Source organism: Coloeus monedula (assembly GCF_965178545.1).
Source record: "Coloeus monedula genome assembly, chromosome: Z".
NCBI lineage: Eukaryota > Metazoa > Chordata > Aves > Passeriformes > Corvidae > Coloeus > Coloeus monedula.
In genome coordinates, this window is record NC_138822.1 from 40,846,623 (window position 1) to 40,869,886 (window position 23,264).

Genomic DNA, 23,264 nt, shown 5'->3' on the forward strand with positions numbered 1-23,264 from the left:
CCACTGATTATTTCCAATGCTCTGATCTATCCAGATTGCTTTGCATCCAAAGAGCCCCCCTAGAGACTCAACAGCAACCCCCAATTTAGTATCATCAGCAAACATACTAATTGTGCTTTCAACTCCTGCCTTCTGATCACAAAAAAATAAAAGCATTGAATAGGACTGGCCCTAGAATTGAATCCTGAGGAACACCGCTGATGACCCACTGCCAGGCAGATATAGCCCCACTCACTGCTACTCTTTGAGCTCTGCCCTTCAGCCAATTCTTCACCCAATGTACTGTGAACCTGCCCCTCTCATAGCTGGACAACTTGTTCAGAAGGATGCTGCAAGTACCAAAAGCCTCATTAAAATACAGAAAAACTGTATCTACCATCTCCCCTTCACCCAAGGTAAGCTCCTCTGAGCTTGTCCAGACCACTACACTTTTATGTCTTTCAGAAAATGTGACAAGCACTATTTGGTTAATGAGAGTCACCTATGAAGTGCATAGCCTCATTGGGGTAGGCGCCTGAAATGATCATGGCCATACGAGAATCAGCTGAGGTCATTCGGTCTGTTCAGCCTGGAGGAGACTGAGGACAGACCTCATCACAGTCCACAGGTTCCTCCTGAGAAGAGGTGGAGGGGCAGGCACTGATCTTTTGTCTCTGGTGGACAGTGACAGGATGGGAGGGAATGATATGAAGCTGTATCAAAGGATGTTTAGGTAGGCTATTAAGAAAAGGTTCTTCACCCCGAGAGTGGTTGGGCACTGGAACAGGCTCCCCAGGGAGGAAGCCTGCACCAAGCATGGCAGAGTTCAAGAAGCATTTGGACAATGCTCTCGGTGTGATTCTCGAGGATGTCCTGTGTAGGGCTACGAGGTGAAACTCCTGGTGGGTTTCTTCCAACTCAGAATATTCTATGATTCGCCAAGTGTTCTTTCTCACTACATTTTTCCTGGTACAACCCAGTACCTCACAGAAGCCACAGCGAGGGCACGGGCACCCCCCGTAACCTCACCCTGAGAGGACACCGGGCCGGCTCCTCGGGGTGCCCGCCGCAGGTGCCCGTGCCGCGGCCGAGCCCCGGGCTCCGGCCGCTCCCGCCGGCGCCCCCTGGCCGCCGCAGCGCCGCTCCCCGGCCTCGCCGCCGCCTCCTTTCGGGGCGGGCCCTAGACCCGCCTGTAGGCGTTGGAGGGGGAGAAAGTAACATGGTGGCGGCTTCCTTCCCAAGCCGGAGCGGCGGCGGGTGCGGCGGCTCCTGAGGCGGCGGCGGCGGGCGCGAGGCGGCGGGGCGGGGGCGGCTGCCGGCGGCGCGCTCGAGGGGCAGGGGCCGGCGGGCCCGCGGCAGGTGAGGGGCCGCGGCAGGAGGCAGGGGAGGGGGCGGCCTGACGGGGGAGCGGGGGAGGCGGGCGAGCCGCGGGTCCGGCGCCCGCTCCCGCCTCGCGGCGCGGCGCTCCGCGGGGGAACCCCTCTCCTATCCCCGGCTACACGGCTCGTTCCTTGCCCTCGAATGAGTCCGGAGGAAACTTCCCTCCGCGCCGGACAGGCAGGGAGGCTCGGAGTGTTCCCCGGCGCCGAGTCGGTCCCTGGGAAGGGGCCCTGCCCTGCCCTGCCCCGGCAGGGCTTCTGCGCCGGGGCTCGTCCTTAACCCGCACTGCGCGGCCGGGAGGGCGGAGGCGCTTTACAATACTATAATTATTGCCATGATAATTGTTACTTCCCCTGCTCACTTCGGGCGCGGCCGCCCCACGGGCGCAGGTGGCAGGCGCTGCAGGTGAGTCTCGGGGCAGCTCCCTCCTTAATTTCTCCATTTTCCTCTCCCATTCCAAGTCCCGGCTCCTCCCCTGAGCTCTAGCCTCAGCGGATTTAACCGTTGCGGGGGTCTGTGCCGAGCTGGGGATCGTCACCGGCTGTTGGACAGGTGCTGTTAGAATAATAGGGATCGTCCTGATTAAGTCACGCTGGTGTTTTGGAAGCTGGTCGTATCAGTGAGAGACTTAAAGTTCTGAAGATTTGAGAACAAGGAAAAGCTAAATGCATAACTTTTAATCAATCTGTGTTGTCATCTGAGGGTATCTGGCGTGTCTTTGCTAACAGCCTGATAGCCTGTGTAGAGGAAAGGTCTGGTGATGTGCTAGGGCTTTCGTGTGTCAAATAGTGAAAAATTATTCACAGAAGCTGTCAGAAGCTTTAAATATGATGTAAGCTGACTAACTGTGTTGTTAATGCCAAACACAGTCTTCCAAAATGTTGGAGCACAACTTAATTTTTGATTCTGCAGTCTCAGAAAGTATGCAAAAACTGAACAACATTATATTGATTCTAAAGTTAATGCCAGTTCTGTACCAATCTGTTTAATACTGTTAAGTCCTCTTCTATTGTTAAATCAAACAGGTTGTAGACATGGACCGTTGTGCTGCTGTCAAACAATGCCTGTGGCTAAGCTTTTATATCTGCATGAGGGCAGGATAAACAACAAACAGGACATTTCATTTGACTTTTTTTCTTTTTTTTTTCCCTGGAAGTTGTGTTAATGTGACTTCTCTAATATTTTCTTGGGTTGTTCTGAAGTTTTTAAACGTCATAGTGGTTTAAAGTTTAGGCAAATTTGAACCTCCACATGGACATATTAATAAAAAGAGAATTATTTGCTGTTAGTTTTGTTGGCCCTTTCTTTGTGTGGACCAAACATAAAGTTAGTAAAAGTTTTTACATCACTCTTTTTAAGGTGGCATGTTAGAAGTTAAGGCAGTAAATGTTTTGTTCTTGTGGAAAAAAATAATGATGGAATGCAAATTACTTCATATCTGTTTGGAAAATGAAAGGATTTTTATTTGTATTTTTTTTTGAAAAGTGTCATGACCAGACTTAAGTGTTTAACCAGACTGCTAACCAACCATACTAACGTATGTATTTCAAATCCTTTGCAGAAAGGACATAACTAAAAAACCATAACTGTCAGATAGTTTGTGAATGTTTTTCTTATGAATGTGACTGTAAGTGGCTTTTAAGATTTTTTTTTTTTTAAAGGATTGGCTGACAGACTGCTTTTTACCGTTCCAGTGGATATGAAATGCTAATAGTACCTTTCTGTCTTGAGCAGTGCAAGGAAGTTTAGTAGAAACCATAAATGTAAATTAGCTTGCCTAAGTGAGTTCTGACTTCTGTGTTAAAACAGTTACTAGCACAACTGGACACCAATTACTGCTAAAATCTTAATGCTTTAATCTTTTTTAAAAAAAGAAATCCTACAAGTTAAGATGGGCATTTTCTTAAATACTTATGGAGAAGTATAAGGAGAAGTATAATGTTACATTTGGCTGTTTATTCTTTGGTTAAGATTGGTCTCTCCATAGCCCAAAATAAAGTAATGACATCTTCTTGGACCATGTCTTACATATTTGTTTTCTTATTTGAAGACTGTGTGTGCGATTTCTTTCTCATCAACCTTTACATGGTTTTCATTAGAAACAAACAACCGACTCAAGCAAAATCGGAATATTAAATGTTGGTATGTATAACATCCCTCTGACTCAACATACATTAAATTCTTATTTGGAGTGACAGTGCTAATATTGTTGAAATAGAGTTCTAGAAGTGGTATCTTTTTAAGCTTGGTTCTTTTTTAGGTCTGTGTTTGACCAGTGGAGAATTGATTTTGGAATTCAATCTCTATATGCCTTAAGGACAAATATGTTCAAGTGTTCATCTTGACACACCATCTGGGTTTGCTTAAAAATACAGTAGGAGAAAAGTCTCAGTAGAATTTGGTAGGAAAGATACATTGACAAAGTTGTAAGAAGAAGGTAAGGTAGTCTTTTGACTGTTACGTCTTACTGTTAAGCTTTCAGATAAATTTAATTGGCAGCTGTAGGCATAGAGCAGTATACATAAAGGCTGGCATGGTTGGTGGTCTTCTTACTGGTTTCATGGCCTTCTGACTGAAATAACAACAAAAAGCACCTCTAGCCTCTAAATCAGGCATCTTTTTGTATAAGGGTAGCCTGCACTGTAGAAAGTTGTTTTTTTCTTCCTGAGCTTGCTAGTCATCCCCAGGCAAGGATTGCCCACCTTCAGCATGCTGCTTTCCTGGAATTCAAGATACTGAAAATCTTGGCATAACTGAGCTGTAAAATAGTTCTTACGGATCATGGTCATAGTTACTAAGTTGTTTCCCATGTGACTTGCCAGATACTTGTCCATACTGCTTATTCAGATCTGTAAAATGAAAGTCAGTTTGCTCCACATGCATTATGAGATCTGTTTTCCTCTTGCAATGCTTCAAACTGTAAGCTGAATTTTTTAGTTTTTTTAATCTGCTTTGGAATTTCTGGTTTGCTACAAAAAATGATACCTCTGTTAAAGTTGTTGCCTATGGTTGTACAGAAACATGATGCTGCTTCTTTCCCATGTGATAAAATAGTAGTGTTGTTGGAAATGCTACACCTCTGTAATGATAGTGAGAGTGTTTCATTCTGCAAATTCGTGGAGATAAAGGCTCACAGTTCTGATCTCTGTGCAAGTGGTTGTTAGAAGAGAGTGACTTAGTTCGGGACGGGTTCTGAACATAGTTTCTGGTGAAGTGTTACTGTTTCATGTGCAGTTAATTCTTGTGCATCTGTCACAAATGTGGGCGTATAGACTTACTTACTCTAAAGTTTCAGGAGTGCAGTTACACTGTGCTCTGCATTCCAAGCTCTGTTAGAGCAGAAAGTTTTGTCTTGGTTAGTATCTCGCTGTAGCCCTTTTTTCTGCCTACAGGCTTTTTGAGGGTATAAATGTGGTCCTGATGTTTACTGTTTGCTTTGGCAGACAGGAAACTTGAAAACAGTTTTCAGAATTACTAAGATTATAATGATTGTCTCTGTTTAATCATGAAACTTTTTTTCTTTTCCTTTTTTTTTTTTTTTTGAACAGCATCTCAGGGTTGTTGATAGTGAGAACAATAAAAATGTACCCACAATTTCTTGTTGAGTGTTGGCTTGCATGTCATTAAACATTCCATTTGCTTTGTTTCAGTTAAATGCAGCGGGCCAGTTCTGCCTTACTCTGCTTTCATCTTTGCATTTAGTGACACCAGTTCCTTTCCTTTATTCTCAAAAGGTCTCTAAAGAGACTTGGTGCTTTTCAAGAAAAAACCAAGAGCCTGTGTTTCTCTGCCTAAAAGATATTAAAAATAGTGTAAATCAAGGATTGACTTGCAAATCAATTTATTCAGTTCTAGCAGCAAAAGCTGAGTTTACAATTACAAGTCTCTGGAGGAGTAGAAGGTTTCTTCATCTTGAAATGAAAGTGTTTCCCCTTTGTGAACAAAGGGCAGGTATACCAGAAAATGTAATCATTTTTCACCAAAGAGGCAAAGAACCCAATGTTTTTACTTTCTCTCTGAACCAGCTCATTTCAATGATAGCTTTTGTCTTTATAATTAATTTCAGCCTTTGATCAGTAATGAATAAACAGAAGTCTGTTGCATCCTGATGCATTCTTCAGTGCTGCTCTTCCCTTTTGCAAGTCTTTGCAATGTAGAGGACTTGTTTGATTGCTGATAGCAAGACTTTTGGTATTTTTTTTCCCTGTTGAGCAACCCAGTGCTGCTATTCCTGGTGTCACATAACATGGCTCTAGCCTTCGTTGCTATTCTCTTGGGAAGAAGCTATACTCTCACCCAGATAAGAAACCTGACATAGGTAGAAGTCTTGTGATTAAAATATCCTCCTGCCATGTCTATATAATTGTGTATATTTTTCTGCTTCAGGAAGGGATAAAAGCATGGTTGAAGTTGGGAGAAAGAGAACACAACTAGAGAGCAGCTACCTAGGAGCAGCATAGGAAGAAAAAGGAGTTCAAGGACTTAATTAATGTTTCAGGAAATTCAAGAACTCAAGGCATCTGTAGTTGTATAGTTAAGCCCTGAAGCTTCTGCAGATTATCCATCTTGGTCAAAGAGAAGATTACAGAATGGAAAAATAAAGTAAAATGTTGAGTCACAGCAATAGATTATTCATTTGATTACTCTAATCTTCAAATATGGAAACCAGTGTGGCCAGTTCTCAATAGCTGATCAGTCAGCTGTCCTTGGAAATAGCACCAGCAGTTTGCCTGCACTACAGTCATTTGTACCTGTGCTTTCATTGTTGAGCATGAAATCTCATAATAACATTTTAAGTAATTAATGATCCTAGTGAGAATGTAAAATTCTGGGTATCTAGGTGCAAGTGGCAGGAAATTGTTGCTTTTGAAGGTAATAGGAGTTTAAGTATGCTGAGGTGGATTTTTTTTTGAGGCATAGATAATACCTTTTGGAGGCTTCCTTGAAACAAATCCTAAAAAATAAGCTGTGTCTTCGCCAGAGGAAATACTTTCAAGGAGGTGGATAACCTGAGAAATATTTAATGTATGTAAAACATATGTGTCTTGTACCTGTTAAGGTGCTGAAACTGCCAAAGTTGTGACTGAAGAGCAATACTGACAGAAGTTAATTTTTGCCTAGGGAGACTGTTGCTAGCTTTCTTCTTCCCCTGTTATCCACCACCTTCTTTTTAGGGGGTAATTCCCAATGAAAGCCTAACTTCAGGTGTCTGAAGCTCCTCTTCCAATGCCTGTAGAAAGAATCTGGGAAGGCTAACCCTGCGAGGTTTAGTTTTCTGAACAGGTGCCACATACATTTAAGATTTGGATTTGGCCGGAGGAGGAAGAGTACAAGTACTTTTATTACAAGGTTTCAAAGTCATGAAACCACTGTGATGTGGTTTGCTAATGCTTTGCACTTTGCCTCTCATTGGTCACATCCAGGATTGTTTTCAGTTCTGAATATTAAAAAGTCAGCAAGACATAAAAGACAAAACTTTGTTAACTGCATAATTTATGTTACTGTTTTCTCAAAGTTTTGCTGAAACCAGAAAAAGCGAGTCTACATGTTTCCTGTACAATGTTTATTTGACTCAAAGTGAATTCTTGCAGTTAGAATCATCAGTGAAAGAGTTGAATTTTTTCTGGCCTTAAATTCTTGCTTAACCTTGGGGATACATCCTTCCTTAGCTTTTTTTCTTTTCACGTTTTGTTATGTCTTAGTAGTAAATAAATAAGTAGTAATTCTCCCTGTACAAGACTGTTTGTGAATAAAGTATAAACTTACCATTAAAGTTTTCCAGTACTAATCAATGATGTAGGTAGACCTGGAGTTGTACTGGTATAAGAAAATCTCAAGCCATAAGTAGAACAGATTTTGCAAGCCAAAAATTTGTTTTGCTAGTGGGGGTGTACTTTCACAGAGGCTTATATTTGAATGCCTATATGACTTTGAAGAGCAGAATTCTGTTGTGGACTTCTGGTTATGTACAGTTCTAGGAATAAACCAGACATACCTTACACATAATAAAGGGAGGAGTATGTTGTTCAGGATTGGGTAGACAAACTAGCAAGTTTACCTTTGAAAAAAGGCATGGTACACAAACTTTCTTAAAAGAAACCCTTGCTTTCTTAAAAGACAGTGTCATTTCAAACTCTGATACATATACTTTGCTGCATTTTTTCTTTGAACTTTGTTTTTAGAAATCTACCCGTAAGATAATTATATGTGAAAGCCTGAAGTTCTTTTGGGTTACAGTGACTCATTCACTGTGAATGCGATGACTAATGTGACATTTCAGTGTATTTTAAAGAAAACAGAACAAATCCTGTTCAAAGACATTTACAGCTTTTTTCTTCTGTGAGATTCATATGTACAGTATATGCACTGTACATCTCAAAACCTCTTCTTAGTCTTTTTGATCCAACTGATTCTGCCAGGAATAAAAGGTCTTATTTACTCAGTCACTCCTCTAATTTTGTACTGTTTTTCTAGTTATATTAGTGCCAGATGATTCACAGATCTGAGGAGGGAAACGGCTTTGATCCTCTAATTGTCCATTGTACCTTTTTAAAAATCTCACCATTAACTAGAATGCTTTCTGGATTGAATGTCTGAGTTGAAATACTTTGCATTTGGGTTGTCCAGGTTGCTAAGTGTAAAAGTAGTATCACTCCATTCATATTCCTATTCATATTGTCTGTATGGAGCATTGGTACTGCCCTAGACTTGGCAGAGGAAGAAGGAATTTTAAAAAAAACAATGTAAGGGACTAAAACTATCATAGAGGACAGGATTATGCCCTCTCTTTTGAGCAGGGACTAAAATGATGGTAGCCCACCTCTAAGGTAAATCCTCTAACTCCACAGCTGTCATCCCACCTGTCCCTTCCAAGAGCCAGTAGTATGTTAAAATTAAAGGAGGAAAATGAGGATGTTCCACTGCTGTATACTCGGGAGCATATTGTGTGGACTGGGATAGGTGTCTGGTTTTTTGGTGGTTTTGGTTGGGTGGTTGGTTTTTGTTTGTTTTTTGTTTGGTGGGGGAGGGCTTGAAGGGTTTGTTTTGGTGGTTTTGTTTTTTTGGGGTTTGGGGTTTTTTTGGTTTGTTTGGGTTTTTTGTTTTGGTTTGGGTTTTTTTTGCAAAGGAGGAAATTGTGAATTCCACTTCACTCTGTGCAGAGAAATGAATGTAGGGTGTCTCAAACATTTTGTGCATGCCACAGCAAATGAGCATGGGGGCTGTGCTGTTTTGTAAGTCATGTGGGATCAGATCTTGGGATGTCAAAAAAATTTGGAAAAGTCTGAGATCAGTTCTCTGGGTGAATCAAATAAATTCATTCCTAATTGGTTAAATTGGAAATAGGAATGTTAACAATTGTGAATTGTATCCAAGATAGTCATAGCCTGCTTTAGGAAACCAGGGTTTTTTATTTTAAACGTTACTAAATCAGTTACTAAATCAAGAAATATATTGTGTGTCAAAACAGTAAAAAAACCACAAGAACATGCATGAAGAAGATTTTAAATACAGGGACAAAGGCATGTGTTAAATTATGACAGAAATTAATGATGTGCTCTTTGCAATGATTTGACTTCCTTTACTGCCTAAAGTCTGTACAGTTTATCCCAGAAAATGAAGTTCCCTGTAACTGTTTTGTCTGAGAACTCCACTGTGTGTTAAGTAATACAGTATAGGTATTTTGAATATCATATGATGATATTAAAAGCACGCTCAAAAATAGGTATAATGTCAGACCTCACGTTTATCATGTCTGGTACATGCTAGCACTTCATGACAGAGAATTGCAAGCTTGCTACCCTTGATAGCTTTTTTTCATGTTTGAGGGAACTATTTATTGATACATACATCTGTATGAGTAGTATACTGCTGCAGCTTAAGACTAAAAGCATGAATATTCTAACTGCTGTCAAGTGTGTGGTTTGGACTTAATTTTAAGACATCTTGGCAAACGAGAGTTTCTTAATGAGGAGTTGGCAAGAGGATTAAAAGACAGACTTCTGAAGTGTTAATAAGCTCCCACCAAGCTTGAAAAGCAGCTGAGGAAGAATGAAAATGCTGACATGAAGCCAAGTGGTTTGAGGCTGGTATCACAGGCCAACCAGAAATGGGAATCATCCCTTGATAGGCACAAAAAGTGTTCAGTGGGATGGGGATAGGCTGCGAGGCTCTGAATGTATCAATGAAGCAGCCTGTGTTTGGTATGGTGGAGCTGTCAATGAAGAGACCTACAGAGAAGAAAGATGTCTTCCTTCAGTGGTGGTATTTTACCAAAAGATAAAATGAGGAAAATAGTGTTCTTCAAAACCAGTGAGTGGGTTTTTCACTCTGGTTTTGTAGAGCATTTAGATGATGATTTCAAGTGACATATGGCTGATGGTGTTGTAGATGGTTAGGAGAAATCAATTCAAACCATGATTCTATGATCTGGCATATCTCTGTCTGTGGAGATGCTGGCAAAATAATTTCAATGTTAATACTTAACTATTTCAGTGCCTAGTAGATCAATAAGAAAAAAAATATCTCTGATTCTTACAGCTTACTCGGAGCAACCCCTCGGGTGAATTTGAAACACCATTCTTTCTTCTCTCCTTTGACGTCTCAAAACCAGGTTATAGTCCCCACTCACCCCAACCAAAAAAGGGCACCAAAATACCTACAGAAAGCAATCTAGGAGATTGGACTCCTAGAAGAAATTTAACCACTGGACTTTTTGTCTTTTGACTTTTTCTTCGCTGTTTTGTTTTTGTTTCAGGCTACTATATTTGGCTTTTTTCCAAAGGAGTTTCCAATTACAGAAAGAGTTCTCTAACAAAGAATGTTTCCAGGGCAGCAGATGTTTCACTCATTACATAATACTGAGCATGGCTAACCTTTAAAGCTTTCAAATGGGGCAGTAAGTGCATTTTATAAAGTACTTTTCTTGCTCTGAGAACTATGTTGTTGTTATTATTGTTGTTGTTAAATTTTCTCTTTTGAACTATTTTCTTTGCAGTCTTTGGAGTAGCTGCCATCTTCTATTATGTGAAAGAACAGTTTGGGTACAACACTGATGAAACAAGATTAAACTGGTTTATTAAATGAGTGTAGCTGGACTGCTTGCTGATTATCATTCTTCCTGTCTTGTATCTTTTCCATTTCTGTTTTCTGTCCTTGGCAGAGGAACTTAATTTAGTGGTACCAAACCTGCCTTCATTGATTCCAGCTGCTTCTTGAGACTGTGTAGGTCAGTTGGCCTCACATATCTATAACTGCTCCAATTTTTATACCATTGGACAACTTGAAATTACTGTTCAATAGGAAAACTTAAGCTGTTGATTATTAATATGGTAGAATTAGCCTAGAGAGTCTGGAGTAGGTTGGGTATTTCTTAGATCTAGGGTTTTTTTGGTTTGGGGCTTTTTTTCCCTCCACTTAGAATTTTTCTGAGGGGCAAATTTTCAGAGTCCTGAGTGTCCTGGATTACAGGGTCCATTAATTTAGAGATATTTTCAGCCATTTTTAATTTATAAGTAGCTATTCGACTTGCTGTCACAAAACACTGCTTCTGAAAGCTTTGTTATTTTTGATACAGGTGTTTATATCATCACATCATTGCCCCACTGTTTTGTAGCAGTGGTAACTGGTTTTGCTGGCAATCAGAAAAAAATCAGACTAAAAGCACAATTCTGCTTCTTAAGACAGAATCCTCAATTGTTAGTAGATTTCTTCTGTGTCTTTTCTGACTAATTTTAATTTATTAAATATAAAGCTGAAAATTTTTGGCTAGTTTCCTCACTTCCTCTGGTAACCTTTGCATACAGGACAGAAAACCATAGCAAATGCAAAGAAAATTCAAGGTAGTGGGTAACAATAATATATTTTGTTTAAGGCCAAGTGTTCTCCATTTTTTCTAAACCATGTCTGAAAAGCTGTAAGACTTCTCAGTAACAAAATTGATGTGTAAGTGGCAAACTGTATATGATTGAGAAAACTAGAGATTCATTGCTATGTAACAATCACTTATTACAATACTGGATTTTCAGAGTCAGTTTATTTCATCACCACATCTTCTTGGGATGTACGCTTTTGCATCATCTCTGAGCCCGTGGTTTGAAACTGGGAAGGAAGTCTGTATTGGAAGAATACAGACACCTGTTTCCCCTTACATGGATGGTGTATTTGTTAGTGGCTCTCATGAAAATGTTAGTAAGAAATTGCCAAAGAGAGACCCCAAACACCTGTTCTAGTCAAGTTTTTTAAAATTGTGGTTGTCTTTAGTCACTGTAGGAGTTACAGATAAAGGGTGAAAAAGATCGCGCCTGTGGTGCCAGTGTTTGCTGTTTGGGTTCTAACTATGGTAATGTGATGTTAAGATTTATTTATTTAATCAATTTATAGAATACAGGTTGTTTTTCAGTATTAACTGTACAACTGTATTTGACATACCAAAAGCTTAATGCACAAGTGATTTTGTTCTCAGACGTTCACAGTCTGCAGAACTCTGCTGCTTTTAGAACTGTTTTTTGTACAGGTGGAAAGGAAAAAAAAAGCCCTGCTGTTTCACTGAATTGTTTCCAGGCTTGGTGCCTTTGCTTCCATGGGAATTGCTTACCTGAGGTCATTTGCTATGATACTTCTTACTTCGTACTGTAGTGCCCTGATCTGTTTGGAATGCTTTAGACAACTTTACCATTAAGCCTGGTTATATGCGTTTTATGCCTGATTTTCATGTTCATATGCAATCAGAAAACAGTCTGGTACACAAACAGCAACTACAGAGTCAACATTTTTTTTCTTTGCATATGTGCAAATTTGTGACAATTTATCTATCTGATGTAAAAAGCCAGTTTAGATTATTTTCAGTACCAGACCTTGATACAAGTTATATTCTGGATGAGGTTCAATTAACTCAGTCCTAGGTCATCCTGTAGGAATGCTTCATTAAAATGTAACTGGCTAGCTTTTTATCTTTCACCTTGTCCTTAAGTTTATTTTTCCGATGTTAGAGGCCTCTATAAGATAATCACCATGTAGGTTGTAATATGTTTCAGTTGTGCAACTACAACATTCTCAAATGTTTACTTGAAAACTGCTAGGAAGGAATGGTCCTTTATTTGCATATATGCATGTTCAGACCAAAATGCAGGTGACATCCAGCCATTCCTGTTCCACAGCTGGTTGTGTTAAGACAGGTAGAAGGTGGGCAGTACATCTCTGAAGTTATTTTTGCAATTCTGGTTTTTCAAATGCTCATGTGATTTAGTCAAGTGACTGTAATTGAAACTTTGTTTAATAATTTTCGTTATAATCTGATATATAATCTAAAAAAAGGAAATCTTTAAAAACATTTCTAATAATTTTTTTCTCTTGCTGTTGACTGACTGGCTAATAGTTTGTGGACTATGTTTTTTTTTTCTATTTTAACCCTGTTCAGTACTAATGGTATGCTGGAAGTAATGTCACCTTGCCTTGTCTTTTGTTGTGAGGTGTATATGTGCGTGTGTATATAGATGCACTTTATATTCTTACACGTTGTAAAATGTGCTTCAGAGAACTTATATACAGACATGTCTGTGTGACTTCCCTGTGTGCTGCAAGTGACATTTTAAGTGTTTGATAACCTCCTTGCTCACTAACTCCTCCTGAACTCACTTTGTGGAATAGTCTAGTTCATAATATTCCATTCTGTAGTAGTTTTCAGTTATCTGTAATGTACATGCAAGGTCTGATTTCTGCTGTGAAAGTGAAGTGCATAAGCTGGAGTTGCCCACTTATCTGAGTAGAAATGGGTTTGCTTAAAAGGGAGCATGATATGGGCAAGCATATTGATGCAAGCAGTAGCAGGGAAGGTATGCTGAAACACACAAGCGATTGGAGTGCCAGCTGCAGTATGTTCTGGCTGTTAAATGGTAACAGAGGTGACTGTTTGCACTTGCTGTGTACATTTAAGCACTTGCGGTGTACATTTAAGCCTGTGTGGGTACATGAGTGTGTTAGAATCATAACTGTGTTTCGTGTTTAGCAAAAAAACCCACCAAAAAATCCAGTATATAAAGTTTTGATTGCCAGGTATAGTCTATAGTTGTGTTCCTTACTGCTTTTCAAAGTCATTTCAAGCATCAGCTTCTTGAAATCTGGTTACACAGAGACAAAAACTGAGGCAACTAGAACAAGAACAATCATGCAGATTTATTGAATACAGTTAACAATGAGAACCACCTTCACTGTGTTTTTGTAGCTGTGGAATACAGGTAGGAAATAGTAAAAAAAAAAAGAGCCAAAGGTAGCACTGTTGTTGATGTATTTCACTAACGTGAAGTTTTAAAAAATCATATTCGTAGTATTAGTACTAACCACTATATCCAGTAATATTTTCAACCCTTTAGCATTGTATTTAGATTTGATTTTTATGAACGATCCTAGAGACGAAAGTTTTTAAGTGTCCAGAATCTCACTGCTGATAAACTTGCTAAGTTCAGGTCTTCGAGTTCTACTTTCTCTTGCCCCACATCATTAAACTTTATTGTTCTGATTTAGGATCACCTGTTTGATCTGCGAACATTGGTCTTTTTTAATCTTCTGTCATCATCTTTTTCTTCCCACCAGCTTTGTCATGCCATTATCTTTACCACTGTTGTGAAATGCTAGATAGAGATTTTTTTTTTAGGCCTGTAGTCACAGCATAAGGTGCAACAATTTTAAACTTAAAGAGGATGGTTTAGATTGTACATACGACATAGTGAGGGTGGTGAGTCACAGGTTGCCCAGAGAATCAGGGTATCCAGACTGTGGATGCCATATCCCTGGAAGTGTTCAAGGCCATGTTGGGTGGAGCTGTGAGCACCCTGCTCTAATGGAAGGTGTCCCTGCCCATGGCAAGGAGGTTGGAACCAGAGGATGTATAAGGTCACTCTGCTCCCAGCCCAAATCATTTTGTGATTCTGATATTTGAAATGTGTTTAGAAGAAAGAGGGACAAGCTGAAGGCTTAATGCAGCCCAGTTGTATCTCTTTGCTGGGTATGACAGTGATTTAACTTTTTCAAACATGTCTTTAAAGGCAATTACAAATCTTGTTTTCATTTTTTTGTCTTTTCAGCTTTAACAGATAGCTGATACTGTTTATCTCAACAAGCATGCTATCTTGCTTGTTACTTTATGTGCCTATCTAAGGTGTATGTGCATACTATGTAATACTTTCTTTGTGTTTTAAGGGACACTTCCAAATTCACTGATTAAAAGGAATTCTTCACTGGTTCTTTTGTTATAAAATAAAGATTTAGCTGGCATCAATGAAGATTCTTTTATACAAAGGGAAATCATATTGTTCTTCACTTCCTTCACCACTAGTGCTATTTAATCTCAGTACAGGATACAATGGTCTGTGTGATTAAAGAATAAGATAACTCCCTTCTTTAGCACTCCAGGGAAAGTTTGTTTCTGTATTTTCAGAATCTGTATACCCTTTTTCTCTTCTGATGAATTCACTGGAAATAATAGAGAAATTGCCTCTATAAAGACTTGGTCACGTAGCTGTATTTCTGTATTGAGTAGTGAGGTGCCTCACAGTGTTATCTATGAAGTTTTTCCTAGGGCAGTGGTTGAGAAACATAATGCTTCTCTCTTACTCAGATTGTAGCCAGTAAGTTTTCCAAGTCTTGCAGATGACCTCCAAATGCACTGTCTTCTCTCTATTCAGACAGAAGAATTCTCTTCTCTCTCAAATTGGCATAGCAGATTCAGTTTTTTCAGGGATCTTTAGGTCAGTTAATTTTAAAAGTAAATGTCAAAGCACAGTGCATGTGCATTTTTTAACCTTCTTTACTGCCAATAGCCAAGTATAATTCACTTGCAAAGTTAAAGATCCGTGGAGAAGCCCTGAGTTAATTTTAACATCTACCTTGCTTAAAGCTTTAACTGTGGAGGCTGTTTACAAAATAGATGTTTCAACCACAGTGAGCAAAAAGTGCTGAAGTTATTCTTCAGTCTGGAAATAAAACTTATTTCCTATGCAGTCTGGTTACAGAAATATTTCTAGTTATGAGGGAAAGAACCCATCTGAGTTTTTCAGTCAGCTGTGTATGCATGCTACAGGCTTCCACACAGCAAGTACTTTGTAAGTAGTAGTTTCCACACGTTGTAGTTTGTGGGTAACATCAGTATGTGAAAGAAGATGCAAGTTTAGTAAATTGCAGTGTCATGTTAGCCATTAATCACTTATGGACATTACTGCCTTTTCAGGTAGTAGGGTGCTTACTGAAGTGGAAATACAAGGTTTTTTTTAAGACCAACTTGATATTTTTCTCAGTAAAGCTATGCTAGTTGGCCTCCTGAGCCCTGTGCTGGGTTTTTTTGAGAACATATAAAGTTAGCACTCCAGTTAGAAGGGAACTGAAAAAGTACCTCTTGATATCCACACACACTCTGGACATATGTTTATTTTACTGGTTTTGTGCATTGAGATACCAGCATTTGTGACATTACTCTCCAGGAGCTGAAAGGAGCAAGCTATTACTCAAGGACTTGCCTGCACATAAGCCTTAAAATCGGCTATTTCTGAATCCAGGTCTTATTTTTACTTTGGACTGAGTACATACATACATACAGTTTGCCAAGAATACCTTCTTCTTGTTAGTTTAAGGTGTTAGTATTTGTATGTAAATTGTCAGATTGTTTGTAATAAATGCTTGGTTGCTTCTGTATGCAGTTTTGCAAAGCTTATGTTTCCTTTTCTTTAGAACACTTGTCAAAAACTGCATTTATCTGTACCATTTTTTGTAGATTTATGCTGGTTTTCTAGCCTAATTTTAGAGGATAATTTGACACTTTACAGATTTTTAGAATCTAATTGGTGCTTTAGAGACTAGTAAATAACTAAAGCAATTTCTAACATTGTAATTTTTTTCAAAATCTATAAAAATTATCAAAGTGGAATCCTTTTCACCAAGGCAATTTCCTTATGAAATCTCTCCTTAAGAAAGGGCAGTGACCTTTGTGAAGATAATAACAATTAACTATATTTTGATAGAACTTTATGAAGAATTATAAAATTGCATTTTGATTGTGAGAAAGACTATTGTATTCTTAAAGCAGCCAGCCTTAAATGAACTGTGGGAGAGAACATTTTGTCATATTTCTGGCATTTAGCTTTGAAAAGATGTTATTTTCTTCACTCCTGCATATTTCTGATAAACAAATCTTGTCTTAGGCTAGTTGTACTAAGTGCCTTAAAGTGTGGTCTGTGCTGGCTGGTTTTGTTTTTCATCTACAAAACTAATTACTGCCTGTGGGAATTCCTTTTAGAAAAACATGGGGGGTTTAAAAGTGCATCTTTTATTCCTTCATTTAAAAAAAATACTTTTGGTCCTAAACTGCTCACAGCAAACTTTCCTTTTGTGGACTACGAATGAATTGGAAAACTAACTTCACTTAAATAGTTTTTTCATAACCCTTGTGAGTCCATATGGACCCTGGGGTTTGTAATTCCTGAAACAGTATTGCTCATGTTCTTGAAATGGAATTCTCAATTTTTGTTTTCAGTTTATTTGGCTCAAAATTAAGTACCTTGTAGACTTCAAAACAAGATCTTTCAGGGAACTTTTATGTTGACTTTTTTTTCAATATATCCTGCATTGTCATCATCCAACATTAAGATAGCAGTGTTTAGTTTTAGAATTTTTTTTTTTTTTGTATTTAGGTTTTTTCCTGCAAGAAAACACACTATTGTGTGTTACAATAGAAATCCCAATATTTTCTAAATGTTGTGCTTTTCTGTTAGTCTTGTGCTGTGCAGAACTGTGCTCATAGAACACAGACAGAGGACAGTAGCTTTTGAAGTTATTCTTGGGAAAAGTTGCCGTGATAAAACTTAGGATAGATGGTCTTGTAGAAGAATGTTTGTTCCCTTGTCTATTAAGAGGAGCAATGTTCATACTTGTTCTTGTGTGAGTCATCACAAAAATAATGGAAAATAACAGTGGATTCATCTTGTTCCCCACAAATCTTTTTTTTTTTTTTTTTTTTCCCTGCAGTTCAGAAGGCAGAGTATTCTTGGACCTGATGAATTCTGCTGTTTCTATTTGTAGTGGTGGCTATCTGCTAATTCTTTGTCTATTTATGTTTCTAAAACTGTTGCATTAGTGAAGATCACTATGGCTTAATTAAGAGCTTTTACTTTCAGGTCTCTTTTGAGTGATCCTGTTGCTTTAAATCTTTCTGAAACTGGAGAACAAATTCCTGAAGAGCTGACTTGCAGTGCTTATTTGAAACCTTACTTATCCTTGTGGAAAAGGAACTGTTTTGAGAGACTCAGAACATTTTGAAAAACTCACTAAATGTTGTGCTGACATACAATACTTTTGTGCCAAGTTTGTCAGCTGAGTTGTCTGGTGACTCTGACTTTAGCCTGCCACATATTACACAGAGTTTCTATGAAGTAAAACATAGCCATGGCTAAGAGAAAAATGCAGTATCATAGATACAAGTGTATGCTCCTTAGCAACTAATTGCTACAGTTTTATTGATCCCCACTGATGAAAATTTAGGAATGGATTTTCTTCATTTGGGTTCTAAGCCTCCAAATCTTAGTATTTACTTTTTCAGGTGCTTTTAAATTTTCCTCCCTCTGTTCTCCCAGGAAAACTAAGTTCTCCCTTTAAAGCATATTTGAGGATAACATTAGTGCAATTCCAGGAACTCGAGCTGTGATTAAAATATAAATTCTTGTGGGATTTTTGACGTATGCCGTTATTGTTACTGGTTTTCTTTTTTCCTGTTCTGTGTGCTAAAAGTAAATGTAGGCCATGATTTTAATGTTGCATTGAGAAAACACAATACTGTGCTGTGTGAACGTGACCCAGTTAATAGAAGTCTGGAACATTTAACAAACGTTTTGGGTTAAAAAACCCCAATACTATAGGATGCCAACCATTTTCCTGTTTTTTATCAGCTTTTTCCAGTTATTCGATTTCACTTCAAACAGTATTTTACAGATTGCAAGATACTCTAGCTCAGGACTTTCTTTTAAGAGGAGCAGAGAGTGGTTTGTTTATTTCTTATTTCCTTCTTTATTTTAATAATTCTCTGAACAATTCCAAGCATCTGAGAGGCAAAATGAAACATTTTAGACTTTGCAGTTTTATGATTAATCCAGTATAAGTCAGTGCTGCTGCTGAAAGGGTCATACTGCTACTGCTTTTGTGCTGACACAGGCAATGGCTGGAGAACTGCTCTGGTTGAACACTAAGCAGTCTCTGCCAGGTTAGCATTCATCCAGAGCCATTTCTTGTTCTAATTCACTATGTGGTTGCACAAACTGTAGTTCCGGACAGAAGCAAAGGTGGAAATGAGCAGTGGCAGTGTGAGAAGGGATCTCTTAACTGAAGCACCCGTTTATAGAGATGCAGGCACTCGCCCTGCATTTCTTGCTGATTTGCTTAGCTGTAAGGCACTTTATTGCTGATTTCATGCTTTTTGTGACAGTAAAGATAAACTGATGCAAGTTTTGTACCTAAAGGTGATAGGAGCTTCACAGGTTGCTATGGCTCTGGAGTAATTTCTTTGTTCTTCAGGAGACCTAGGCACCTGAAGAATGAGGAAATGACACCCTGACATTTGAATAAACCTTTTATTGTTCCTGTTGATATGGCATCCATATGTTTTAGGCATAAATCTAGTCACATAAATAACTGTCCCATAGCTTTCTCCTCTGCAGGAGAGCCAAACTCTTCTGTGCCTATGTATGGATTGCCCTACAAAGGTTTTTGAGAGAATGTTGTAGTGACAGTGTGAAAAGCATTATGGGAAGATATTTTAAAGGGTGCAGGTACATCTCCTTTCAGGTTTGAAGGGATTTGAAAAGTTGATATTTCAGTGTAAGAAAATAAAAACTGTAGTTGGAATATAGAGGTACAACAAATTTGCATGAAGTTATTTCCCCTCCATTCCCAAATTTGTTGTCATGCTACAGTAGCTTGCAATATAGTGTTTGGCACCCGAATTGCATAATCTTATGCTAAAGTTTTGTAGTAAATATGCAGGATGGATAAGTGATTTTTGCATCAGATGGTACTTAGTACGCTAATTATCAATAGTCTTAGAAATCTTGTGTGCTGTGAATATGGAAAATACTTTTTCAATGTAATGTCAGTAAGAAAGAGCAGGATAAGAACAGGAGCGTAAATCAAGTTGCAGGGAACAGCGTTATACTGCCTTCACCAAACCACCTTTCTGTTAGCAGAGGCCAGTGTTTCTGCAGTTCCCAGACTTGGGCATTCTGAATACAAGAAACTTCTCTGTTTTGGTGGTAATACCTATGAACCACCACTCCTTGGTGGGTGGGACCTTGGAAGCCATGGCAGTCTTGTTTTCAGAGGTGGGAACCAGACTTCCATTACTCATTAACTTTTTATATGGGATTATATGGGATTCTGGTGATGGAAACAAAGGGATCTAGAAGAACATGGTCCCTAGTTACCTGAAAGTTCATTGCTTGACTGCTACTGTTTAAATATGTCTTACTCATCTTGTAAATATAAAAAAAATTAATGAGATTTATGTGCTTGAAATAGTACTTGAGGTACTTGAGCATAGGCTGTCAGCTAGGTTTGTTCTTAATAGAAACTTATGTTTTACTGCTTTAACATCATATGCTTAGTGAACATCAGTGGTGTTGGGAGAACAACTCTTTCCAGATCTGGAATGTGCAGCTGAGCAGTGATGAATACTGCCTGATCAGCTGATGAAATGTGGGTTTGGATGTGTGATTTTTGTAAATGATTTCCAGATGTTACAGTCGCCAGCTGAATGTCTCAAGACTGCACTGTTAGGTCTAAGTTATAAAACAAAATGGATGCAATGTGCAGAGGATAAAGTGGTGAACCTGTACTTGCAATTGTTCTCTCTCTGTCAAAAAAAAAAAAAAAAAAAAAAAAGACAACGTGATTCTGTGGTCAAATTGCTCACAAGTAATGGCATAAAAATAGGGATGCTTTTAGATTGGGATACCTACATTAACTTATAGCCTGTGAAGGGCTTGGACAGTTTAATAGATAACACAAAGCAATTTTCTATGTAGCTGTTGTGTTAAGAGCTTTGAGTGAGATCCTTTATCTCACTTAAAACTTCCTTGTGTTAAAACATGACTGCTGTGATGCTAGAACTGAAATCCGATTACCCTCAGTATCTTTCAGTATCTTTTTTGAGCAGCAAAAGTCAAAGTTTGTTTTGCAGTATCCCTAGAATTTTACTGAACTCTGTATATAAGAATTTTACTATTTGCAAAAATTTTTTCATAAGTTCTAAATCCTGATAGTTGTTGAGAGAGGTTTGAGTTTGAAAGCAGAGTATTAGATTTCTCTCTCTTTCCTTTCCCTAGGAAGTACTGACATAGCCATGATAGAAGACAAAGGTCCGCGAGTGGCTGACTATTTCGTGGTGGCAGGGCTCACTGATACAGACACAGCAACCCTCCTGGACCAAGAAATAAGCCGACATGAAACAAAGTCAACTGGTCCCAAGGCTCCAATTACTGACATTGCTGTGATAATTAAATCAGCTGGTGAAACTGTCCCAGAGGGATACACCTGTGTTGAAGCCACCCCTACAGCCCTCCAAGCCAACTTAAACTATGGAAGTCTAAAGAGTCCTGAACTTTTTCTTTGCTACAGGAGAGGCCGGGACAAACCACCTCTTACTGACATCGGGTGAGATTTCTATTGCTGTTGAGTTCCTCTTTCAATAATGATAAAATCTTACTCTTCATAGAGGATGGTGAAAACAGATGTGAGAAAAATTCTTAAAAAGTACTGTCTGTATTGCTTATTGTGTTTTCATATCGAATAGGTCAAATGAAGTGTCAGTCTTCTAGTGAACTTGTCTTTTTAAAATTAATGATAATGTTTTAGTTTAAAAGATGGGAGAGAGCAATGAAGCTGATAAAATATGAGAAATTAAGTTCTCTGCTGCAGTTTTATGAAAGATGATAGAATAACACAGAATTAATTTATGTAGTCCAAATCCAGAAACATTAACATGCTTAATCTGAAAATTTATTACTTCAGAAGTCAAAAATTATCACTTTGTGGAATTCACTTTAATGCTTATGGTAAAAGATACAACTTTAAAATGTATAAGGGTGTTGTAGAACTACTGTGGATATAATGAGAAAGATAAAAGAGCATGGTTGTGGGGTGCTGTTACAATTATGGCAAAATAGAGTGTGTATTTTTCTCCCTACTTAGTAAATAAATAGCGAAGAGTAAATATCATGCATCTATATATACACTATAATAATTTTAGTTATTTTCATTTATAAGCTTAAATGCTTGGACATAAAGCCTACATACTCTGGTTTTGACCTACTATTTGAGTGCCTGCTGATAGTCAGGGTTCAGTCAGGGGGAGACTGATAGGGAAATCTTAGTAATGAAAGCAGGTCCCTGGTAAGACAGTTCACTCTTAAGGGTTATAGCTCAAGCTGTATAATTAAGTGTTGGGGTTCCTCCCCTGCCATGGAGCCCTGGGAGAGGGGCCCTGGGGGGGAGACACGGGGTTTCCCTGCCCCTGCTCAGCCTTGTTCCCCACTGGTTGGTTTGGGTTCCCTGATAACGCCAAGGACCCTTGGGTCCCGTGACTGCAGCAGTTCCTGGGCAGATCCCGGCCATGCGGCTGGAGAAATAAACATCTCTGAAACATCTACCACGAATCTGTCCATATATACTTCGGTTTCCACGGGACTCCTGGTTTGAAATATACTTGTTGCAGTAATCCCCGCTGCAGCAATTAAGCTGGTACATTCTAATTTCTGTTCATCTTGATCATCAAAACTACATTCTAATAGTCTTCTTAGTCTTAGTGAAGCTGTGATTTTTAACATAATCTTTTCTCATGTGATTGACGGGCACTGCAAGAAGAGACGCTACAGTGTGAAGTTATATTTTGAATGATTTGTTGAACTTCAGTAAGTTCTAGCAGAAGGAAGAATTTCTATAGGGAGTGTTTCCTCAAAGGAATTCCTGAACAATCAGTCTTCAGCATGGGCCTTTAAGGAGGCAACTTGGCTAGCATATGTTTATTTCGTGTCTCCTACAACCTTAGGAGCTTGAATTCTTGGGAAAATTTTGTAAATGAAATAGGCAAGTAGTTGGCTAAGATGGTGGTATTTGGCAAATAGTATTTATTCTGTATTTGTTGTAGACAGATCTAGTTAGGGTGTCACACCTAACACATCATGACCTAACACGTCATGGCAGTCTTTTCTCTCTGAGCAATGATGCGTATTCTCCCCCTGCTGTTCCCCCTGCTTTGCAACTATGTGCAAGAGATGGTTAGAGCAATCTTTTTCTTCTTTGTTTTTTTCTGTGAATTCCAGAATTCCTGTGTGTTCAAATAAAAGTAGAGTTCAGGCAAGAGATGCGTGTACAGTCTGAAGGCTAATTTATGCTGTTTTCTACTACTTTATTAAAGAACCAATGTGAAAGAATATTTTACCTTTCAGCCTGTCTGACATGCTGAGTGAACTTAATATGTAGAGGAAGCATACATCCCTTGAAAGGATGAAATGCATACTCTTATGTCAGAGTTGTTAGTATGTGTATAAAATTGAGTTATGTCATAGTTGGAGCATTCAAGTGACTCTTGATAAATGCTTGTCTGTCTGTGTATTTCTTTCAGTGTTATTTTTAGGGAAAGTAGTTAAACAAATGTTGTTTGGAAAAGATGGAGATAGGGACGTGCTCTACTGTTTGTCTGCCACTGTCCTTGTGTTCAGTATTTCCGCTCCCTCCATCCTCGTTGCTTTCTGTTTGTCCACTGCTTGTTGAGTCGAAGTGTCTGTAAGTTGCCAGAGTGAATTTCTGCTGCAGTTACCTACTTGCATATGGTTAGGCCATGTGCCATGCCTCTGGATGATACATTTCCTAGAATT

At 38.8% G+C, this 23,264-nt stretch overlaps 1 protein-coding gene across 5 annotated transcripts in view; it reads left to right on the forward strand.

Moving 5' to 3' along the window:
* Nucleotides 1-1,225: 1,225 nt before the first annotated feature.
* Nucleotides 1,226-23,264, forward strand: part of DENND4C (DENN domain containing 4C) — a 74,540-nt gene continuing 52,501 nt past the window's right edge. For 4 of the 5 annotated variants that reach the window (XM_082301733.1, XM_082301729.1, XM_082301731.1 and 1 more), the window contains exons 1-2: nucleotides 1,226-1,338; nucleotides 20,715-21,042. In XM_082301733.1, coding sequence (XP_082157859.1) covers nucleotides 20,732-21,042 — 311 coding nt within the window. In that variant the 5' untranslated portion in view covers nucleotides 1,226-1,338; nucleotides 20,715-20,731. Of the gene's footprint in view, nucleotides 1,339-1,743; nucleotides 1,765-20,714; nucleotides 21,043-23,264 lie in introns of those variants that run through there. The other variant, XM_082301730.1, reaches the window with a different exon arrangement.